This window comes from Glycine soja, chromosome 16 (assembly GCF_004193775.1).
Source record: "Glycine soja cultivar W05 chromosome 16, ASM419377v2, whole genome shotgun sequence".
Lineage (NCBI taxonomy): Eukaryota > Viridiplantae > Streptophyta > Magnoliopsida > Fabales > Fabaceae > Glycine > Glycine soja.
In genome coordinates this window covers 15,628,363-15,649,652 of record NC_041017.1, presented here as the reverse complement: position 1 = coordinate 15,649,652, position 21,290 = coordinate 15,628,363, and the positions used below count along the sequence as shown (strand labels likewise).

The following is a 21,290-nucleotide window of genomic DNA, read 5'->3' as shown; positions in this document are numbered from 1 at the left end:
AGCTCTAATTTTGAAGAGAGAGTGGGTTGGACTTAAAAGCACAATATATCATTTATAGTTATATTAAACTTAACGAATCCAAGCATTGAGAAAAAATGTTTCACTCTCTAACTAGTCGTATGTAGAAAAAGTAGAATATTAAGTGGCTAAAAATTGTAAATTTTGTTTGCCATATTCCTGGTTTTTATTTTACTTAATGAACATGTATGCTCTTAGCACTCAGTAGTACCTTGACTTGCATGCAAGTCAGGATATTTTACAAGAACATAACTTTTCAATGAACTATTTGTATGAGTCAAAATATTTTTCAATAATGCCATTTCTCAATGTATTAAAGTCTTAATATAATAAACTGAATATTCATTATTTTTAGTTTTGGATCAAAAACAATTTTCCTAACTTGCTACTCAATTATGTTGCTTCACTACTTACTCTAAATGACAACAACAACTACAAAAGACATTGGTAATAATAGAAGATATAAGACTAATCTTGAACCTTTAGCTTAACTTTTAAGTGTAGGTATTGGACATAATATTAAAACATCTACATCACTAAGCGGTTAAGACTCAACAACTTTATTCTTCTCAACTACATTCTACTAATTAAATTTGAATTTTAAAATGAGGCACAATAAGCCTGTGCATTGTCCTCATTTAAATTTTAATATGCACTCCAATGATGGCTTTCAAGAGAGTTGATCCTTGATAGACAATATATTCAACTGGGAAAGCAAATCAAATTATAAAAATATATGTATTTTTCATCAGACTACGAATCAAGTTGATCTGTAAGCTTGTTACGGATCATCTTGATCCATAAGAAACTTACGGATCAACTTGATCCGTAAGCTATTGAAGAAACTTACGGATAAAAAATCTACCCTATCGGATCAACCTAACTCTGGCAACAATGGTGGAAACGACATGGTTATGGCGCTTACCTCGACAGTGGACGGTGACGAAGCTCCCTCGACGATGGACGATGGCGTTGCTCTTCAAAGAAACCTCCTCAATGCACCTCGCAACCTCTTCACGACAAGCTCCTCTTCACGACAACAATGGTGGCTGAAGAAGAAGAAGAACCTTTCTCGACAACCTCCTCTTAATGGCAACAATGGTGACAAATGGAAACGCCGGTGAGGTGAGCAAGAAGAATACAAAAATGGCTGAGGTGAGGAAGAAGAAGAAGGAAAAGGTCTGAGGAAAAAGAGAAGAAAACACTCTGAGGAAGAAGAAACCAAAACGCAGGCAGGAGAGAGAGAGTCTCGCGTTTTTTTATTTTAAAAATAAGCTAGGGGTATTACGGCCTTTTCACTTCAAGTGTTGGGTGCACCAGCAAAAATGCTAGGTGCACCTAGCAATACTCGTGGTTGAGTTTGATTTGGGTTTTAATCTGTAATTTTGGTGTTGTGTATTATTTGTCGTTGTTGTCCTTCACTTGTTTTGAATCAGAAAAGGGGTAAAATATTTTTGAGTTATATAAATAGTCATTTGTCTATGTAAAGCGCTAATTAATTTATCAAGGATGAAAATTTAAATTTTAGTCCCAGATAGTAAAAAAAAGTACGATATTAAAAGTTCTTAGATGATTCATAAGAACGAAGATGTCAAAAAAATAATTATCAACATAGTTTGTCAACAGATTGGATTAAAATGTCGGTAAGTTTCGACCAAGATGTCACTAAATTTCAATCGTACTAATTTGTCATACGAAGTTTTGTTTCATTACAAATTTTCCAATCACAAATCAAGTTTTGTTTCATTACAAATTTTTCAATCACAAAAAGGAGAAGATAAAGATTACATTATATTTTATCCTTAAATTAAACAAAAAATAGGGTCTGACAAAATAGTCCAATAGGAAATTTATTGACATTTTGGTACAATATACTTGACACTTAACAAATTTTTTTGTGATATTTTCGTCCCTATGTGCCACATGTTTTTTCATTTGTGATAACACATGAAAGTTGAACGAATGAATGAATTTGTTGCATATTTTTTTACTTTCAGGAACCAAAATTTGAATTTTAGAACAAACCTGTGAGCACATGATGAAAATGGTTATTAATCCAATATTGTTTTTGGTTGTTTTTAACATTTGGGTTTTCAAATAATAATAATTCATCTTTATTATTAACAATGAGAATTATCTCTTCTTCTTTTTTTTTTACACATTTCAGGGGATAATTTTACTTTTAAATTAATTCTTAAATTTTAAATTTTTCTTCTAACTTGCATTATTTTCCCCCTATTTTATATTATTAGTTTTTTTAATTATATCATTTTTATTAACTATATTTAACTTTTATTTTTTTATTATTTAAAAAATCTCCCCTAGTAAATATAGTGGGGAATAAAACCACCATTATTTGAAAAAATTTGTGGGAATTTGTAATCCTAATTGCATCAACTAAATTAGGTGGAAAGAATCAAATTGATGTATTTTTAAGAAAATTTGAGGAAGAAATTGAATCTTTTAAAATAATTTTTTTAAAAATTGATAATTAAACTTAATGTTTTTATTAGTTTTACTTTTTTTTGTTATTTATTCTCGTGATTTTGAAAATTTAATTATATTATTTTATAAACTTGTGTTTTTATTATTTTAATTATATAATTTTACTTCATATGTGAATTTAATATTAATAAAAATAAAAATGCAATACTTTATTAGATTGTCAAGTTAACACATTACGTGACACTTTGTTAAATTAATGGATAAATTTAAATTATATAATCAAAAGATTTTTTTATTTTTATGTACTATTAGTGTAAAAAAACATAAAATTTCAATTAATAGTATACTTTTTAAAATGATTATTATAAAGATCAAAAGTAGATTATAGTATAAAAACTATTTATATTGTTGGTATATGCATGTTAATGTTGGAGGACGTTGGAGAGACAATGAATGGTCTCCGCCAATATCTTTTTTAGTTTTGTCTTATTATGAACCTAAAAAGAATCATACAGTTTACTCTTATTTATACAAGATGTCCTTTGATAACCCCCTACACATGTTGCCTTGGCATTGGCCACGCACATGCATGCATACGATCTTTTGGATGAGTTGTTATGCACCTCTCACATGATAGAGAATTAGAGGCACGATGCATTACTTAGTATTTGTTTTAGAAACACAAGTAGGAAACTATAAACAATAAATGTTCAAATAGAATCATAACACATATGTGGATGCTTAGATGTAAATACTTAGATTTGCTTATGTGAGAATCAATCCTTATGGGGTATGGTCGATCTGACGTTACACAACCTATAAAGCATTGAGGCTATAACATAAATCCTTAAGCTGCTTGTGCAAGAGTTGACCTATATGGGGTATTCTTAGTCAGATGATTTACAAGCCAACAAACATTAAGCATGTGGCATAAATGCTTAAGCTGCTTTTGTGAGAGTTGATGACCCTTATGGTGGGTATTCTCGAATGGTCCATATATTCAATCTATTAATTTCCCTTTTGAAATTCATTGTTAGTTGATGCCATTATTATTATATTCTAAATATGGAGACATATAATGGCTAACTCAATAAAATTTAAATAATTACTTACCATACACACAATATTAATTATATTACTCTCTCAATTCTTATATTAGTATATAAATGGAAGGTGTTATGAAAATAAAAAAATATTACTTTATCTTCTCCTTTTTCTCACAAAAGAATTCAACAAGTTAGAAAGGAATATCAATTTTTCCGCAACCTTAACACAAATTGTGATAATTGGGTCTTCAAAGTTCGATAAATTTCCTATAAAACATTCATACAACACAATTGTTTGCAATTTATTTTCCATATTAATCATCTGAAATTACTTTTTCCAAACAAATATTATGTTTAATTTTTCTTAATCATAAAGTTTAATGCTAACATTTATTTTTATTCCCATGTTGAGCAAGTACACTTTTGATCACATCATCCAAGATATCCTAACGATGTCTATCTCATAAATTTTGACAAATATATGCTTTTATATAATATAGGAGAATGTTAAGATTCACTCTGAGTATGAGTATTCAATATAAAAAATTTTGATCTAAAAATTTAATTTAAAAATATTACTGTATTTTCATTTAATTAAAAAATAAAATAAAATATTTTTCCTCTCTCTTATCTTTTTTTTACGTTTCTCTCTTATAAATATATATTTTTTTTAAAATTAAATAATAAATTACAATAGTATCAATTAATTAAATTTGAAAAAAAATAGTTTATAATTTTTTAGTTTAAATTTTTTTATGCTAAATGCTAATGTACACCTAGATATTACTATTCCCCTCTAATATATATTTTTAACATCTTCAAATTATATCATGGACAAATATTAATCTACAAACAATTAGTATAATTGATATAATTTTGATAAATGTATGTTTTTTTACGTATAATTTCAACAAATGTTTTATAACTTTTTTTATAATTTAATAAAATATTTCCTTTTCAAAATTTTTTTAATATCTCAAAATTATGTTATATACAATGTATAAAAAAATTGTCTTATACAATACAATACAATTTATTTATAAATCTGCACAACTCACGACAATATCCAGTTATTATTATCCAGTAATAATAACATCCTGGGTCATATCATAAGATGATGACACATGTAATAAAAGATTAGTTGGTTGATACTGTACTTGGACTTACTTGGTGCTAGGCTAGCTGAGTGCCACAACTAGAAAAACAAAACCAAAAGGGAACCATAGGATAGAAGCCAGTTACCGCTGTAGCAATGGCATGGTCACTCACACTGCCACCGCCTTCTTCCCTTTCTTCTTCTTCTTCTCCTTCTTTTCCCACCTTCCACCACCACCACCACTCTCTCTTTTTCAATGGAGTAGTAGCGTTCACCAGGCTCCGCCATCGCCGAAACTCGAACACCCTTTCCCATGTTCCCTCTGTGGGGAAGGAAGACACTGACCTTCGTGTCTCTTCTCTTCAGGAACAGCAACTAGGCGAAGATGACGACGGCGATGATGAACCAACTCCTCAGGACATTGAATACGTTGCCCAAATCAAAAGGGTATCTCTATTTTTTTTGTTTTTCATAAAATTGATATCATCTTTTACTTGCTTTGCCTCCATTTTCCTATTGCATTTCCGTGCTCGCCTGCAGGTTTTGGAGCTTCTCAGGAAAAACCGGGACATGCTTTTCGGCGAGGTACCTTAATTATTATTATTATTATTATTATTATTATTATTTATTTTTTCCATTTTGCTTTACTATTCAACATTGTGTTTGTTGATGATGGTAATCATGGTGTTTTATGATATGAGGCTAATCGATGACCTTGTGAGATAGCATACATAAAGAGAGGTAATTGTCAAGTGTAAAAAGTTGGAGTGAAAATCAACATTTATGTTTAGTGCTTGTTATTAAGACAGGTGCCGAGGTTGTGAATTGTGTTGATTTCATTAACCTTAATTTTTCTTTTTAAACTTAATTCTAAAAGGAAATATAGAAAAAGTGAAAGGTAGTTATTTGGAATATTTGAGTAGAAGAACTAAGAGTTGAATTGTCATATGACCATTTTTGTTGGACAAAGTGGCCTCGATAACATAAGACGGAGTGAATTAAGTTTTAAAATTTCCCACTAACAAACTTTTAATTCTCTCTTTAAACGGAATATGTAGACTTAATAGAAAAGAAGTAAAAAACAATTCAATTGATACTTCTTTAAATTGTGCAAAGTAAAATTAAAATGCGATACATTAAAAGAGTTTAGGGAAGAGAGAATTGCAAACTCAGTTTTATACTGGTTCGGCCACACCTTGTGTCTACATCCAGTCCTCAAGTAACCCATTTGAGATTTCCACTAACTTGTAAATCCTTTTACAATTTCTAAACCACCCAGGAATACCCTTCCCTTGTGTTTAGAGAACTTTACAAATCAAGAGACCCACTGTCTCTTGATTAACAGACAATTGCTTTGAAGTACAGAAGAAAGTTTTTCTCTTTTAGAGATGATAATACAATTTGAAGTTCCTGGATGAATTCTTAACAGATTTGCAAGTGTTTGTCCAAAAATTGTTGAGAAAGCATTTGACAATGAAGTTCTTTTAGAATATCTCTCTCTTGCTTTTCGAAGTAAGACACATATATATAGACCCTTCGTGCCTTTTCAAAATGGTTTGAAGAGATGTGTCTTTTCAAAATGCTTTTTCTGAAATTTCTTCTTTGGTAATCGATTACAGGTTTATGATAATCGATTACACAATTATATTTTGAAGGGTTATGACTTTTCAAATTGAATTTCAAGAGTTCCGTTGCTGGTAATCGATTACACATCAATGGTAATCGATTACAACTTTCAAAATTCAAATTTCAAACCCTTTTAAGAAGCTGATTTGCAAACTTGTCTTCTGGTAATCGATTACCAGTGCCTTGATATGTTGGAGACAATGTGTTTTGAGGCAAAAGTTGATCTTGAATGAATCTTGAAGCAATGCTTGTTTGTTGAAGCAACCTTGTATTAATCTTGAAGCAATGTTTAACCTTTGAATGTTTGTTGAAGTAATCTTGAAAGCAACCTTGTTTGATTATTTTTAACATCATCAAAATCATGTATTCATACATTCACAATTTTGTCTCTTTAGAATTCATTTTTTTTTGGTAAATAGTCAAATTTGTCCTTGAAAGTGTGATACGGTAACAAATTGATCCCTTAAAGATGAAAAATACAAATTTAATACCTAAGTATACAAAAAGTGTGACAAATTAGTCTTGCCATTAAATTTGTGAGATCATTTTATCATTAAGTTATAATATTTAAGGACCAATTTGACAAAAGTTGTATTTTCAGAAGACGAATTTGACATAAGTTATAAAGTTTAGGGATCAATTTGTCATTAAATTATCCGCAGGACTAATTTGTTACACTTTTTGCACATTCAGGGACTAAATTTGAATTTTTCATCTTTTAGGGATCAATTTGTCAGGGCCTCACTTTTAAGGAAGAATTTGGCTATTTACCCTTTTTTTTTTCTTTTACTTTTTATGCCATGTTCTTGCTTGCTATGCCACTGCATCTCCCAATCATATTGTCTTTGCCTATGAAGATCCAGTGATTCTTTCTGGATCCAACTTTCAGGTCAAATTAACCATAATGATTGAAGACCCTAGAGAAGTTGAGAGAAGAAGATTACTTGGTATTGAAGATTTAGATGGCCCAACAAGAGAAGATCTAGTTGATGCCTTGGATGAAGTGAGTTTTTTCTTTTATAATCGTGATTGTCAAATTTGAGCTTTAAAGACTGAAAGCTTTAGGGTTTATTCAAAATCTTGTTTGGACTGAAGTACTGAACATCAGGTTGTTCTTTAGGGTACTGATATCTGGCTTTTGAAAACCTATTAGGATCCAACCTGTTGAGAGTTATGTATTATGCACCTGATTAACACGTGGAGTGTACTATACAGTCTATACTATAATATATTGCTAGCCTAATTATTAAGTATAAATACTATATCTATTTATTTTAGATGCTATCAGGAACCGTCATTGTTCTTCTTCTTTTCCTATACCTTTCCGCCATGCATACAAACACACAAATAAAACCTTTACAAACACATGAGAGGTCATGCTCTTATTTGATTTGGTCATTTTGGTGATTTTCTAGTTTGTGCAGTGACCTGTGCATTTTTTTTATTGGTTATTAATTATATTACTGTGGCATGTCCAGACATTTCTTTCCCAATAAGCATAGTTAGTCAGTCCAGACATTTCTCATGGGAAAGAATTTGAAAGGAGTCCCAGGTCATGGGATTCTTTATTAAAGACAATGGGCACAACTGAGTAGGTTATTCTAATGCAGACTGGGGGTGGCTGTCCTATAAATTGAAAATAAACCTTTGACTATTATGTGTTCATTGAAGAAAATTTGATTCTAGGAAAAGTAACAAACAAATTTGAATATCAAGGTCAAGTGCAGAGTTATTATAGGTGCATCTTTACTCAAAATGAGATTAGTTTTGGGACTGCCTGACTTTGACTCTGGAGTGACAATCTAGCACATTGCCTTGAACCTGGTATTTCATGAAAGAACAGAACACATAGAAGCTGATTGTCATTTTATTCAGGAATAGTTCAGCAAGGACTTGTATCCATTTGGCATGTTAGAGTTGGTGAACAGGTAGCCGATATCTTCTTGAAGGCACTTAATGTGAGTAGGCTGTAAGGTTGATTACCTTTATAACAAGTTGGACATGATTAATGTCTATGATCCAACTTGAGGGTAAGTGTTGTGAGTTAGGTGTATAATGCACGTGATTAATGTCTAGAGGGTGTTTATGCACTCTGTACTATATTGTATTGCTAACCTAATTTAGTGACCGAGGGTAGTATATTGTACTGCATAGTATTGCTAGCCTAATTTACCGTATATGAATACAGAGATTCGCACCCACTTAGGGTCCAGTTTTCCCGAATACACTTGTGTTTTGCCAACCCAACTCGGCTAAATAACTTGAAAACCTCAAAATGTTCACAATCATGTCTCCTTGAAGAAACTAGTGTTTTTGTCTGCCCTAGCTCCTCTCCACTTTCTCTAGAACAGCATCATAGATTGTATTTCTGCTATCATCAATGAAAAAGTAGCTTCCTTCTAGTTTCAGTAACTTCTGTTCATGCCTTTTGGTAACTTCTAGCTGCCATTTATATGTTTTTAAACCCAAAATGTTAAGAATGAGAGAGTAATCTCCAATTTATTGTCTGCAATGCGATCTTGTGTAATTATGTAATGTGTACCTTGGTTTTTAAGTCAATTGCTAATTTCAGAAAAAAATCTATGAATTTACTAGATCAATGAAGGAAAAATTCCCAAGGATAGAGCTTCTCTCCAGATGCTTGCTGAGGAATTGGCTTCATGGCCTAATCTAGAGGTATGGTTGAATTTGAACATTTGATAATCTCTGATTCATAGTGTATGATGCCTTGAACATGTTTGTGAGGGTTGATTCCTTTGTATTTATAGTTTATAGAGTTTGAACTTTACTTTGTCCGCTTCCTTGTATTGTTTCATGGAGTTTTTAAATTCTTCCTTGTATTGTTTCATGGAGTTTTTAAATTCTCAAAAATCTGTGAAATGGATCAAAACCGTAATTGTAAGATAGATTAAACTCTATCTCAAAGGGAAGAAGATTTTAATATACTACCTTAGGTTCTATATATTGCTTCATAATTACTGTGCTACACAATCTGGATATCAATTTTAGTAGTTACCTTATATGAGAGTCTTAGTTGTTTTAAGGAAATTTTAGTCGCTCTTTCCTTCTTGGTAATACACAAACCGTATAGATATTAAAGTTTGTATTGTAGAAAGTCATGCAAATTCAAGACACTCAGAATTCAGAAATGAGAGTTGAAAACTAATTGGAATTAATGAGGGTCTATACTTGATGGCTTGTCAGAACCCCAAACCCAACTTTTGAAACACTAGTTTTTTTTTCAGACTTCTTCCTTGTGTTGTTTTGTTCTAGCCATTAAATTGCTCAAATTTTCTGCTGCCCAAAATTCTATTGTTAACATTGTAGAATCTGATAAAAACCTGTCCAGATTCATGAAATTAATCTGAAAAAGAAAATTCAGATATGTTTAGAAAGTGTTGAAATTGCTACAAATTTCTAGAATATTCTATGTATGAAAATAGTAGAATATCCTAGAAATATAGTGTGTATGAATATGGTAGAACAATCTAGAACTATAATGTGTATGAATATGGTAGAACAATCTAGAACTATAAGTATATGAATATGATAGAACAATCTAGAACTATAATTGTATGTATAAGATAGAAGAATTTAGAACTATCATGATACTAATCTATCATGAAAACTCTAGAAAGATGTAAAGTAATGTAGAAACATTCATCACCATTGAAAGGTTGGTGACTTGAGCCTATAAATAGGCAATTGGTATGTTGTAATTGATCATCCAAGAAATCAATGACATAGCCTTCTTTCTAAAACAATTCTCTAAAACTATCAATTATCAACTATCATATAATAGACTACCAACAGTGGTATCAGAGCTACGTTCGGTCATACTTTGGGCGTAGTTATATCACCTATCTACCATTCCAAAATCCTTCCAACTACTTCAAAAATTTCCTTTGTACTATTAACTCACTCCAATAATATTTTTTCTAAGCTATGGATAACACTACTCAATCGTCAACTATTTATGTCCCTATCTTCAATGGTGAAAATTATGAATGCTGGCGTGTTAAAATGGAAACATGTTTTTCATCTCAAGATTTATGGGACATAGAAGAAGAAGACTTCACCGTTCCCGCGGATACTTCAGCTCTTAATGCATCTCAAGAAAAAAGAGTTGAAGAAAAATAAACAGAAAAATTCAAAGGCGTTGTTCACCTTACAACAAGCGGTGACTGATCCAATTTTCCCAAGAATTATGGGAGCTAAGACTACCAAAGAAGCGTGGAACACATTGCAGGAGGAGTTTCAAAGAAGTGTTAAGGTATGTGTCATTAAACTTCAATCTCTAAGAAGAGATTTTGAACTATTGAAGATGAAGGAGTCTGAGACAGTTAAAGATTATTATTCTAAAGTTAAAGAAATATAGTTAATCAAATGAGAGCTTTTGGGGAAGATATTCTTGAGAAAATTCTAATTACTATGCCCCAAAAGTTTGATCCAATCGTGACAACGATTGAGGAAACCAAAGATTTGTCTACTCTATAACGTGTGGATTCTCTTGAAGCATATGAGCAAAGACTGTATAGGCATAAAGAAGATACACTTGAAAATGCCTTCCAGTCAAAGTTTAAATTTCAGCCCCAAAACAAAGAAAATGGAGGAAAGAAAAATTATGGAGAAACTTCCAGAAGAAGAGAAGGTTCTAGGAATTTCCTTAAGAACAAAACAGATAAAAATCCTCCATGCAATATAAGCAAAAGGCAAGGCCACACAGAAAAAAATTGTTAGTTCCGTAATATGCCACAATGCAACCATTGCAAGAAGTTCGAGCACATAGAGAAAAATTGTCGCAACAAAAATAGGCATCAAGTTAATATCACAGAGGAGCATGATCAAAAACAATGTATGTTATATGTCACTCAAGACTCAATAAAAGAAAAGAGAGGAAGTTGGTACTTGGATAGTGGATGTAGCAATCACATGGCCAAGGATGAGACTATTTTCAAAAGCATTGACGAGTCTGTCAAAGTCAAAGTTTGACTGGGGAATGGAAGTGTGGTTGAATCAAAAGGAAAAGGCATTGTCATGGTGGAGACAGATAAAGGTACGCGACTCATCCATGATGTCTTACTAGTTTCTAGCCTAAAAGAAAATCTTCTAAGCATTGGCCAAATGATGGAGAGAGGCTACACACTTCACTTTGAAGGAGGTGTATGCAAAATCTTAGACAACAAAAATAAAAGGTCTGAGATAACCCAAGTAAAGATGAATAAGAGCAATAGAAGCTTCCCTCTAAATTTAAAATATGCAACAAACATTGCCATGAAGGTACAAGTTGATGATTCATGGCTATGGCATCGAAGATTTGGCCACTTCAACAAACATGCCTTGAAGTTGTTATATGAGAAGAACATGATGAGAGATCTTCCAAGCATAAAGGAGAACAATGAAGTGTGTGAAGGATGTCTCCTTGGTAAGCAACACCCATTTCCTTTCTCAACAAGCGGAGCATGGAGAGCGAAAGATCTATTGGAGCTGATACATACAGACGTCTGTGGACCAATGAGGACGCCATCACATCAGAACAACAGGTACTTCATACTCTTCATTGATGACTTCTCTAAAATGGCATGGGTATATTTTCTAAAAGAAAAATCAAAAGTCTTTGGAGTATTCAAAAAGTTCAAGGCCCTTGCTGAAAATCAAAGTGGAAAATGGATAAAAGTACTAAGAAGTGATCGCGGCAAAGAGTACACCTCTCGCGAGTTTGAAAGATTTTGTGAGGATGAAGGCATTGAACGACAACTTACAGTCGCATATTCTCCTTAACAAAATGGAGTGTCCGAGAGAAAGAATTGACAGTTATGGAAATGGCTAGATCGATGCTCAAGGAGAAGGGACTACCTAACACATTCTGGGCTGAAGCAGTCTACACTGCTATTTACATACTCAACAGATGCCCAACTAAGTCTGTAAAAGACAAGACTCCAATTGAAGCTTGGAACGGGAAGAAGCCATCAGCAAAGCACCTAAGGGTCTTTGGATCTATATGCTACATTCATATTCCAGACGTGAAGAGGCACAAGCTTGAAGACAAGATCATACGAGGTCTCTTCCTTGGGTATAGCAATATCTCTAAGGGCTACTGTGTCTACAACTTGCAAACTAAGAAACTCGTTATCAGTCGAGATGTTGAAGTTGATGAGTACGCTTCTTGGAATTGGGATGAAGAAAAAGTGGAGAAAAACGTTCTTATACCCGATCAACTACCTCAAGAAAAAGCTGAGGAAGAAGACCCAGGTGAACCACCTTCACCTCCACCACAACAACAAGATCAAGAACTATCATCACCAGAGTCTACTCCAAGACGAGTAAGATCTTTGGTGGACATATATGAAATCTGTAACTTGGCCATACTTGAACCTGAAAGCTTTGAAGAAGCGTCAAAGCAGGAAGTGTGAGTCAAGGCAATGGAAGAAGAGATACAGATGATCGAGAAAAACAACACATGGGAGTTAGTAAATCGTCCCCATGGAAAAGATATCATTGGGGTTAAGAGGGTCTATAAGACAAAGCTCAACCCTGATGGCACCATACAAAAACACAAGGCGAGGCTAGTAACTAAGGGTTACTCACAGCAATCCGGAATTGACTACGATGAGACATTTGCACCAATAGCTCATCGTGATACCATAAGAGCTTTAATAGCTCTTGCATCACAAAAAGGATGGAGTATCCATCAACTAGATGTCAAATCCGCCTTCCTTAACGACGCACTTGAAGAAGAGATCTATGTGGAATAGCCACAAGGATTCGTGTCTGAAGGCAAAGAAAGCAAAGTGTTAAGACTAAGAAAAGCACTCTACGGTTTGAAGCAAACACCAGCATGATATAGCAGAATCGATCAGTATTTCATGGATTGAGGATTCAGGAGGAGCAAGAGTGAGCCTACACTTTACATCAAGTCTCAAGCTACACGGCCTGACATAATGTATACTACAAGTCTTCTATCAAGATTCATGCAAAGCCCAAGTCAAATACACTTTGGAGCAGGAAAAAGAATTTTGAGGTATCTACAAGGAACAAAAGAGTTCGGTATATGGTATACTACCGAAACCAACTCAGAATTACTTGGCTACACCGACAGTGATTGGGCAAGTTCGGCAGATGACATGAAGAGTACCTCTAGCTATGCTTTCTCACTAGGATCGGGAATGTTCTCTTAGGCGTCGAAGAAGCAAGCTACAGTAGCACAATCAACAGTAGAAGCAGAGTACGTCTGAAGCAACGAGTCAAGCTATATGGCTTCGTAGGATACTTGAAGACATGGGAGAAAAACAAGATGAGCCTACTAAAATCAACTGCGACAACAAATCAACAATTGCAATGGCGAAGAATCCAGTTCATCACAGCAGAACAAAACACATAGCAATCAAGTATTACTTTATCAGAGAAGCTGAAGCAACTAAAGAGATCAAACTCGACTACTGCAGAACAAAAGATCAAATTGCATACATATTCACGAAGGCGTTGCCGAGACCAAGATTTGAAGAATTACGAGCTATGTTCAGAGTCACAGAAATTTGCATCAAGGAGGAGTGTTGAAATTGCTACAAATTTCTAGAATATTCTATGTATGAAAATAGTAGAATATCCTAGAACTATAGTGTGTATGAATATGGTAGAACAATCTAGAACTATAATGTGTACGAATATGGTAGAACAATCTAAAACTATAAGTGTATGAATATGGTAGAACAATCTAGAACTATAAGTGTATGTATAAGATAGAAGAATCTAAAACTATCATGAAAAATCTAGAAAGACCTAAAGTAATGTAGAAACATTCACCACCATTGAGAGGTTGGTGACTTGAGCCTATAAATAAGCAATTGGTATGTTGTAATTGATCATCCAAGAAATCAATGACATAGCCTTCTTTCTAAAACAATTCTCTAAAACTATCAACTATCAACTATCAACTATCATCTAATAAACTACCAACAGAAAGTTCTGTATCTTTATGGTTTTATTTCCTTATTTCTCTCTTGATTTGTAGTGGGTGATTTGTTTCTCTATTTATTTCCATATTTGTAGCAGAATTAGTCATCTGATTCTGCGTAAATACCCTATATATCATTCTTCAGAACTGTGAGGAATGAAATCTCTAAACCTAGAACATTGATATCAATTCTTTCACCTTGTCAGCTTCTAAACCTTGAAATCTTTAACCTCAGATCCTTTAATCTTAGAACAATGATTTACTGCTGAATTAGATCATGTGCTGTTAAGAATGAGTTTAATTTTGATCTATTGTCAGATTGAAATTTTTTCTGCAATCATCGAATTTTGTGCTGACACTGACACATCACTAAGTTTGACTGTTTCAATTTTCAAGTAGTTGTTTTCATGATCAAACTCATTTAAATATTTAATAATGTGTCAATATTTGATTTGATCTGCACACAATTGTTGCATTGACAGTGGATCAAAATCTAACCTATAAAATATATAGGAAGAATAAGATGTATTTATTATTTAGAATGGTCATTGTGACTACTGCATTCAAAAGTTTGGTCTTAAATATTTTGTCTTCCCTTAATTTGAAGGACCATGACATGATAGCCAATTGTTTAGCACAATACCTAATCCATTTGTTTCAAATTCGATCATTGAAATATTTTGCATCCCTTATGTTCTCTGAATGTAATAAATTTAATTTCTCTCTAAATCTATAGCTCCTTGTTAGAAGTAATGCATGAGCTTCCACCTAACAGCTTATGCTTTTAGGAGAGTTGGTATTTGATGTGGTGATAGAACCTCTGACATCAAGTGGATTTTAGGAATTCAATTCTTGCCGCACCATTTCTTCTAATTAATAAAAGAAAAGAGTTTTGGTTCTAGGTTGCGTGGGTCTATGTATTGTACATACTTTACGCTTAATCGACTATTTTTATTGTTAGAATATATGAAAATATCCATTATCCAATATTATCTTGATCATCTTAGATCATCTCATAGTATTAGTTTCCCTATTTCCTTATTTTATGATTTGTTTCCTATTTAGTTAGAATTATGATTAGCATAAAATTAGGGTTAGTGCTCTAGGTTTGTTTGATGAACATATCATCAGACAGTGATACATCACTTTATATCAAATTAATATCAATTTCATGGTATTTTGTCTCTATTTTTTGTATTTTCTCCCTCTATAAAACTACATAATTTCAGCACATATCATAACTTTGGAAGGGGAGCATAAACTTATGCTGGTTATTAAGGGAAGTGTACTCACCAACATATAAGGTTATCCAGGGATGTAGACAAATTTGAACTTTTGCCTGCCTCCTTTATTACTAAACCAGAATATGAACCTAAATCAAATTTGTTATAAACATTGAGTTAATAATAATTTGAAGATTCATCCTTTTATGTATTACTAATCAGAGAAAACAAGTTGCTCCCTTGTCCCTTCATACATAAATTTGTTCATTTTCCTGTTGCCAAACAATATGTCAGCGCTTGGACTGACTGCTTGCTGGATCTTGACATTTATCTACTGAAAAACATTTACGGAGGGTGCATCATGGTTCCATATTGTACATATGAATTCCTTTCACTTTTTGGTAATTGCACTTAATATGATGATGTGGAGCATTAATTAGGATTATCATGTCTTTTCATTTAAATCTTGATTTATTTCAGTTTATCTGGTTTCTTGATCACTTTTTGATTTCAGATTCTTATTTTATTAATTAGAATAATTTTTAGATAAGATCCTATTATTAGGATTCTCTTTATTTTTATTTTATCAATTAGGATAATTGTTAGGGATATCTTTGTAGCCTATTAAAAGGCCAGACTTGATTGAAATTTAATCAATGAGAAACAAAAAAATATGAAATTATAAATATAAATTTCTAACTGTACGTACCTTGTGAAAAAAAAAAAATTATTGTAGAGTTAGCTATTCCATCTTTTTTAGAAATTATGTTCAAATAAGCAAATATATCGTGGTGCAGCGGTAAAGTTGTGCCTTGGTGACTTGTTGGTCATGGGTTCGAATCCGGAAACAGCCTTTTTAGCCTCTGGGCAATGGGGTACGAAGTTTTTTTTTTTAAGCAAATATATCGTGGTTGCAGAAGTCTATAACAATATTCAGAAAAAACTTGTGTTAGTTTAGGAAGGGTTGATGAGTCTGCTTCTCACTCTCACTAAAACTTGTGTTGGCTTAGGAGGGGATCTATCAAGGACGAGTATACTTCTTGCTTTCCCTATAAGTTGAAATGAGTCTTCCGTGTCTAGGCCCATGACTCGATCCTATGCAAAGGTTCATAACATATGATTCAGTTTGCAGATTCATGGATCCCAAGCAGGAAAATATAATTTTGGATGGAAAGAATTGAATTTCACTTCTGCAAAAATAGGACCCTCAAATCCTGTAATAGGAATTCTTTGATGATCCAAATTTAAGCTTCAGAATCATGAGAGTAATATGCGGTTAACAGGATTTGATTTGTGTGCTGGGAGTTAAAGCATAGCTAAGCCAATGCAACTGAAAGAGGAGGTGTTTTATAGGGTTGAGTTGTAATCCTAGAAAGCTCTTCTGCCATAAAACTTAGCTGCAAGAGGGACGTTGGTTTCTTAAGGTTTTGTTATATTTGTTTTTAGGTTCTTGGATATATAGCATACAAAATATGCCCTATGGATTACTAGTATCAAGGAAAATTAGGAAAGTAAAGTGTGTTATGAGATGTTGATTGACAAGAATGCTAAATTCAAGATCTTATGAAAGACAAGTGGAATCTTTTGGATGTCGCAGTTGCAGTTTCGTCATGATTGACAAGAACGTTAAATTGCGGACAAATGCGACTGATGTGGCTGCAATTGCATTCATGGTATTGAAGTTGAGAGAGTGAAAGAATGAGAGAATTTGATAAAGTGATTTGGATTTTGGAGAACTGAAAAATTACGTTCTGATTGAGCTTCTGGTTATGTTGAAGTATTTATAGCACAGAAGCTGGGGATCTAATCTAGTTCCATCTGTGACAGTTGTAAGTTGTACCTGTCTTACAACAATCTAACCAAAATAAAGAGAGAATACAGCTTGGCCGAAAACTAAACAATCAAGCTAAAGGAGAAATAGTATTCTCTTACACCCCTCAAGCTCAATGAGGCAGAGAAACCAAAGGAGGCTCAGAGTGTGAAGAAAAGAGATATCAGCCCATTGGTCAACCCCTTACTTTGGTTCACATGACACCCTACCACCTCAATGAGATTGTATTATTTTTACCTTGAAAGGTGCTAATACTTTCTCTCTAATGTATTCATTCTTGATTGTGTCTTGTATGATCACTCATCCACCTTGACATTCTTGTCTCTACAACACTTAGTTTATGCCTTGTTGACACTTTGCTGCTGGACATTCTGTAACTTAAGCATTGTGGGTCTTATGATTATGTAGTAAAATTTTCCTTAATATTGAGGGACACTTTTTGAATGTGAGTAATTCTTGAAACATTTCTCCATTTCTTCCACTTAGCTTGAATCCTATGACTTTGATCTCTCTCTATATCCATCAATCCTTTTTTAAAATTTGAATTTCAATGTTTACGATTTTTTTTTCCAGTCTTTTGTATCTTTTTTCTGTGACATGAATTTTTGCAGCGGTAACTGGTAATAGAACTTTTGCTTTTCATTCGTTGCAGTTCCTGTTTGGTCTTTAGGAACAAATTCCTCTTCCGAATAATATGAAAGTAGAGAATTGAATGTATTTATCTCCATATTGTTTGTAACAAGTCCATTCTTTATGAAGTTTTAATTGTATGTGTGCACTGTCCTTTGCAAAGGGTGAGATTGTTTGTGATTTTTTTAATTTTGTTCCTAGCCTATTGTTGAATATCAAATACAGGTCAATTTCCATGAAATTTGCAAAAACTATTTAGATATAGTAAACAAATGCTTTCCGGCTATCTTGCTTCTTTTCTTTTATATTATATGTTTGAAATATTTGATTTTTGTTGTGGAATTATTTAGATGGTTCTTACACTATGTAATTCCAAAGTGAAACTTCAAACTTTGTCACTGTTTTCCTGAACTAACTTTCATTTCCTCTGATATATTGCATAGTTATATTAGTACCATCAAATAGTTGGATTCGCTGATTATGATGAGACATTCCTTTGAAAATGAATATTATATCAATTACTGCCATTTCTTATTTTTTTACTCTTAAAAATGGATAGGATGCCGTGCCTAAGAAAAAGCCCAGCAAATCTCTCTATGCAAAAGCCACTGACACTGGAATTGATCCAGAATTGGCTGCAAAGAAACTGAACATTGATTGGGATTCTGCTGCTGAAATTGAAGAGACAAATGCAGATGATGAGACAGAAGTGCCTTCAGTGGTGGTCAGTTCTTAACCTGCCTTAGAGATTCGTATGTTTTGCTTGTTTGGTTTGGTTAGCCACCATGATTATTGCTATTTGAATTATGATGCCTATAATTTTAGTAAAGGAATTTAGTGCAACCATAAACTTATATGAAATCTCCATATTATTTGTAATGTGTGCCTCCACATTTTCTTTATACAGATACAAGCTATTTTTGTGTTGGAATTAAAAGATTTAAAGCACGTGGATAGTTAGTTAGATTTAAAGCACATGTATATCGATTACTATTAGCAATTAATCATTATACATGTGCTGATTAGATCCTTTTGTAATTAATACGTACTTGGTATAAATATGTATCAGTGGTTTAATGATTAGCCAGTATCAGACCCTTGAAGATTCGAACGTCTATTGTGACACACATTGGTTAGTCTATTTGCGATGAGTTTGGAACAAAAAATAAGGAGTTATTATAATTATTCTTTAAGCAAATTTTCTCTCTTTTTTGTTTTAAGATAATAATAATAATTATTGTTATTATTAATGGTTAACCCTTTGAGCTTTCAACTGAAGATGTTCTACCTCCTGCAGGGCTATGGAGCACTATACTTGGTTTCGGCTTTCCCTATTATTATAGGTATTTCAGTTGTTCTGATTTTGTTTTACAATTCCCTCCAGTAGGAAATTGCATTCCACTCAAATTCAGTGTATAATGTTACACTATATTGAAATGAGTTAGTATATCGCAATGTTCACCTAACATCATCACAAGTTTATTATTAGTCTAATTACGTTACAAAATTCATCTTTTTGAGGAAAGATGTCCATGAAAGAAAAGCCGATGGTTGTTGCAATTGATTGTTTACCGGCGGATAACACGGGACATTTATTACACTTATATAAATATTTCTTATTTTATTTAAAATATTCATAAAATTATTAAAAAAATGTTTAAATATCTGAAAATGATTTCAACTATGTTAAATTTAAATATTTTGTAATTTTGAAATGTAAAGTGATAAAATAATCAATTGATTTATAACAATATTATAAATAAAAAAATTTATAATCTTTAAAGTTTATAAAAAAACACTTGAATAATTTAAAATATAAAAATAATTAAATTGGATAAAATTATGGAAATCAAATATGATTTAAAATAAATTATTATTTAATCTCTAATAGATACTTTATATTTCATTAGTGGTTATGTAACATGAGTTATCATAGGTGTTTAGTAATAAAAATCTAAAAATGTTAAATGCAAAAAAGAAAAACACTAGTGGGGGAGAGCGGTTGGATAGTATATTTGTGAACATTAAAAGCTTTTTGAAAACTTTTCGCAAATCTTTAGATGAAAAAATCATTTGTAAATGCTTTGCCCAAAGAAAGTGTGAAGGATCAAATAGAAGCAATGACGTGAAAACACAAGTTTTTTTTTATTGGTTTACTCAACTTAAGTTACGTTTAATTCTCCTTTAACTTTAGAAGTATTTTCTAAGTCACTTTTGCCTTTATCAAGTATTATCTATGTTACACCTGACAACAACAAATAATCTCCCCCTGAAATTGAAAATTTGAGTATTATTTAACACAAAGTCACTTTTGACATTTACAAATAAAAAAATAATTAAAAAGATTACAAGAATCTATATGAAAGTTTAGTGCAATTACAATAACTGTCATGAAAAGAATAGTGTTTAAGCACAGATTGTTTCACCAAGAATGATTATACTTCTTACTTCAAATTTTCTCTCAATATCTTTATATAGGCATAAGAGATCTTGTATCTGTTGTTAGATAGAGACATTGAATTTCTTCTTGTTTTGAGCTTCATTAAAAGCATGGGAAGCTTGACATGTTTCCAATTTTGATGTGTTCGCTTCTGTAGATGAGAGAAGGGGTATGTATCCTTTCTTTTCAAAAAACTTATGATATTCTCCGGTCTTTTATTGCTTTTCTGCATTTTCCCACATCAATTTTTTCGTTGTATTGATCCTCAAAAACTTCTAATGCATTACACAGCCTATCACTTGTGTGTGGAGTGAGAAGATAAATAAACCTAACAGAAATGAACAAGATGCACATATCACATTTAATTATTTGATCATACAAAAAGGCCAAAGAATTTATAATATAAAATTTGTTTAGAAAAATTACATTACCTCAAAATGTGACTTTGCAAGTTTGAAGAGCCGTCAATATAGTGTATAGTGACAGCCATGTACCCCTCTATTGATTGCTTGAAGTCCACATGTTTGATGCAATGACCACTCTTCCATTAAGACTATCTAATAACTTCAAAGCTACTACTCTCTCTTCCTTATAGATTTTTGAAAATCTCTTTCTTCATCGTGTTTCTAGAAAGGACTTGGAAGGCCAGTTGGAGAGCTGCTACAAATCTCCTAAAAGCAAGATTATCCACAATTGATAGTGGATACTCATGCATAATAGTTGCAAGGGCAAACAATCTCCTTACAATTTATAGATCATAAATCCCTATGCTCAGCTCTTGTTTACCTTGACTAACCTTAGGCGTAAGAAAAGTTTATCCTTTTCCTTTTAGCCAAAGCTTGTAATGCATACAAGTTTATCCTTTCAGCCAAAAAAAGCCATTTAAGAAGATAAGAGCATACATAGCTTGGGATAATAATGATGCTAGCTCTTCAAGTGACTCAAGTGAGGAAGAAGAAACAAACTTGTGACTCATGGCAA

General features: G+C 32.5%; 1 protein-coding gene across 2 annotated transcripts; it reads left to right on the top strand.

The window, feature by feature from the left end:
• The first annotated feature begins 4,688 nt into the window (after positions 1-4,688).
• LOC114389082 (ycf3-interacting protein 1, chloroplastic-like) lies at positions 4,689-19,394 on the top strand. 2 transcript variants are annotated; one of them, XM_028349673.1, is made up of 7 exons: positions 4,689-5,052; positions 5,146-5,190; positions 7,121-7,234; positions 8,827-8,907; positions 18,429-18,593; positions 18,939-19,001; positions 19,167-19,394. In XM_028349673.1, the coding sequence occupies exons 1-6, from the start codon at positions 4,762-4,764 to the stop codon at positions 18,951-18,953; spliced, it is 711 nt and encodes a 236-aa protein (XP_028205474.1). In that variant the 5' UTR covers positions 4,689-4,761; the 3' UTR covers positions 18,954-19,001; positions 19,167-19,394. The 2 variants fall into 2 exon arrangements, with proteins under 2 accessions (XP_028205474.1, XP_028205473.1); XM_028349672.1 differs by lacking the exon at positions 18,939-19,001 and having other exon boundaries at positions 19,167-19,386.
• Positions 19,395-21,290: the final 1,896 nt, after the last annotated feature.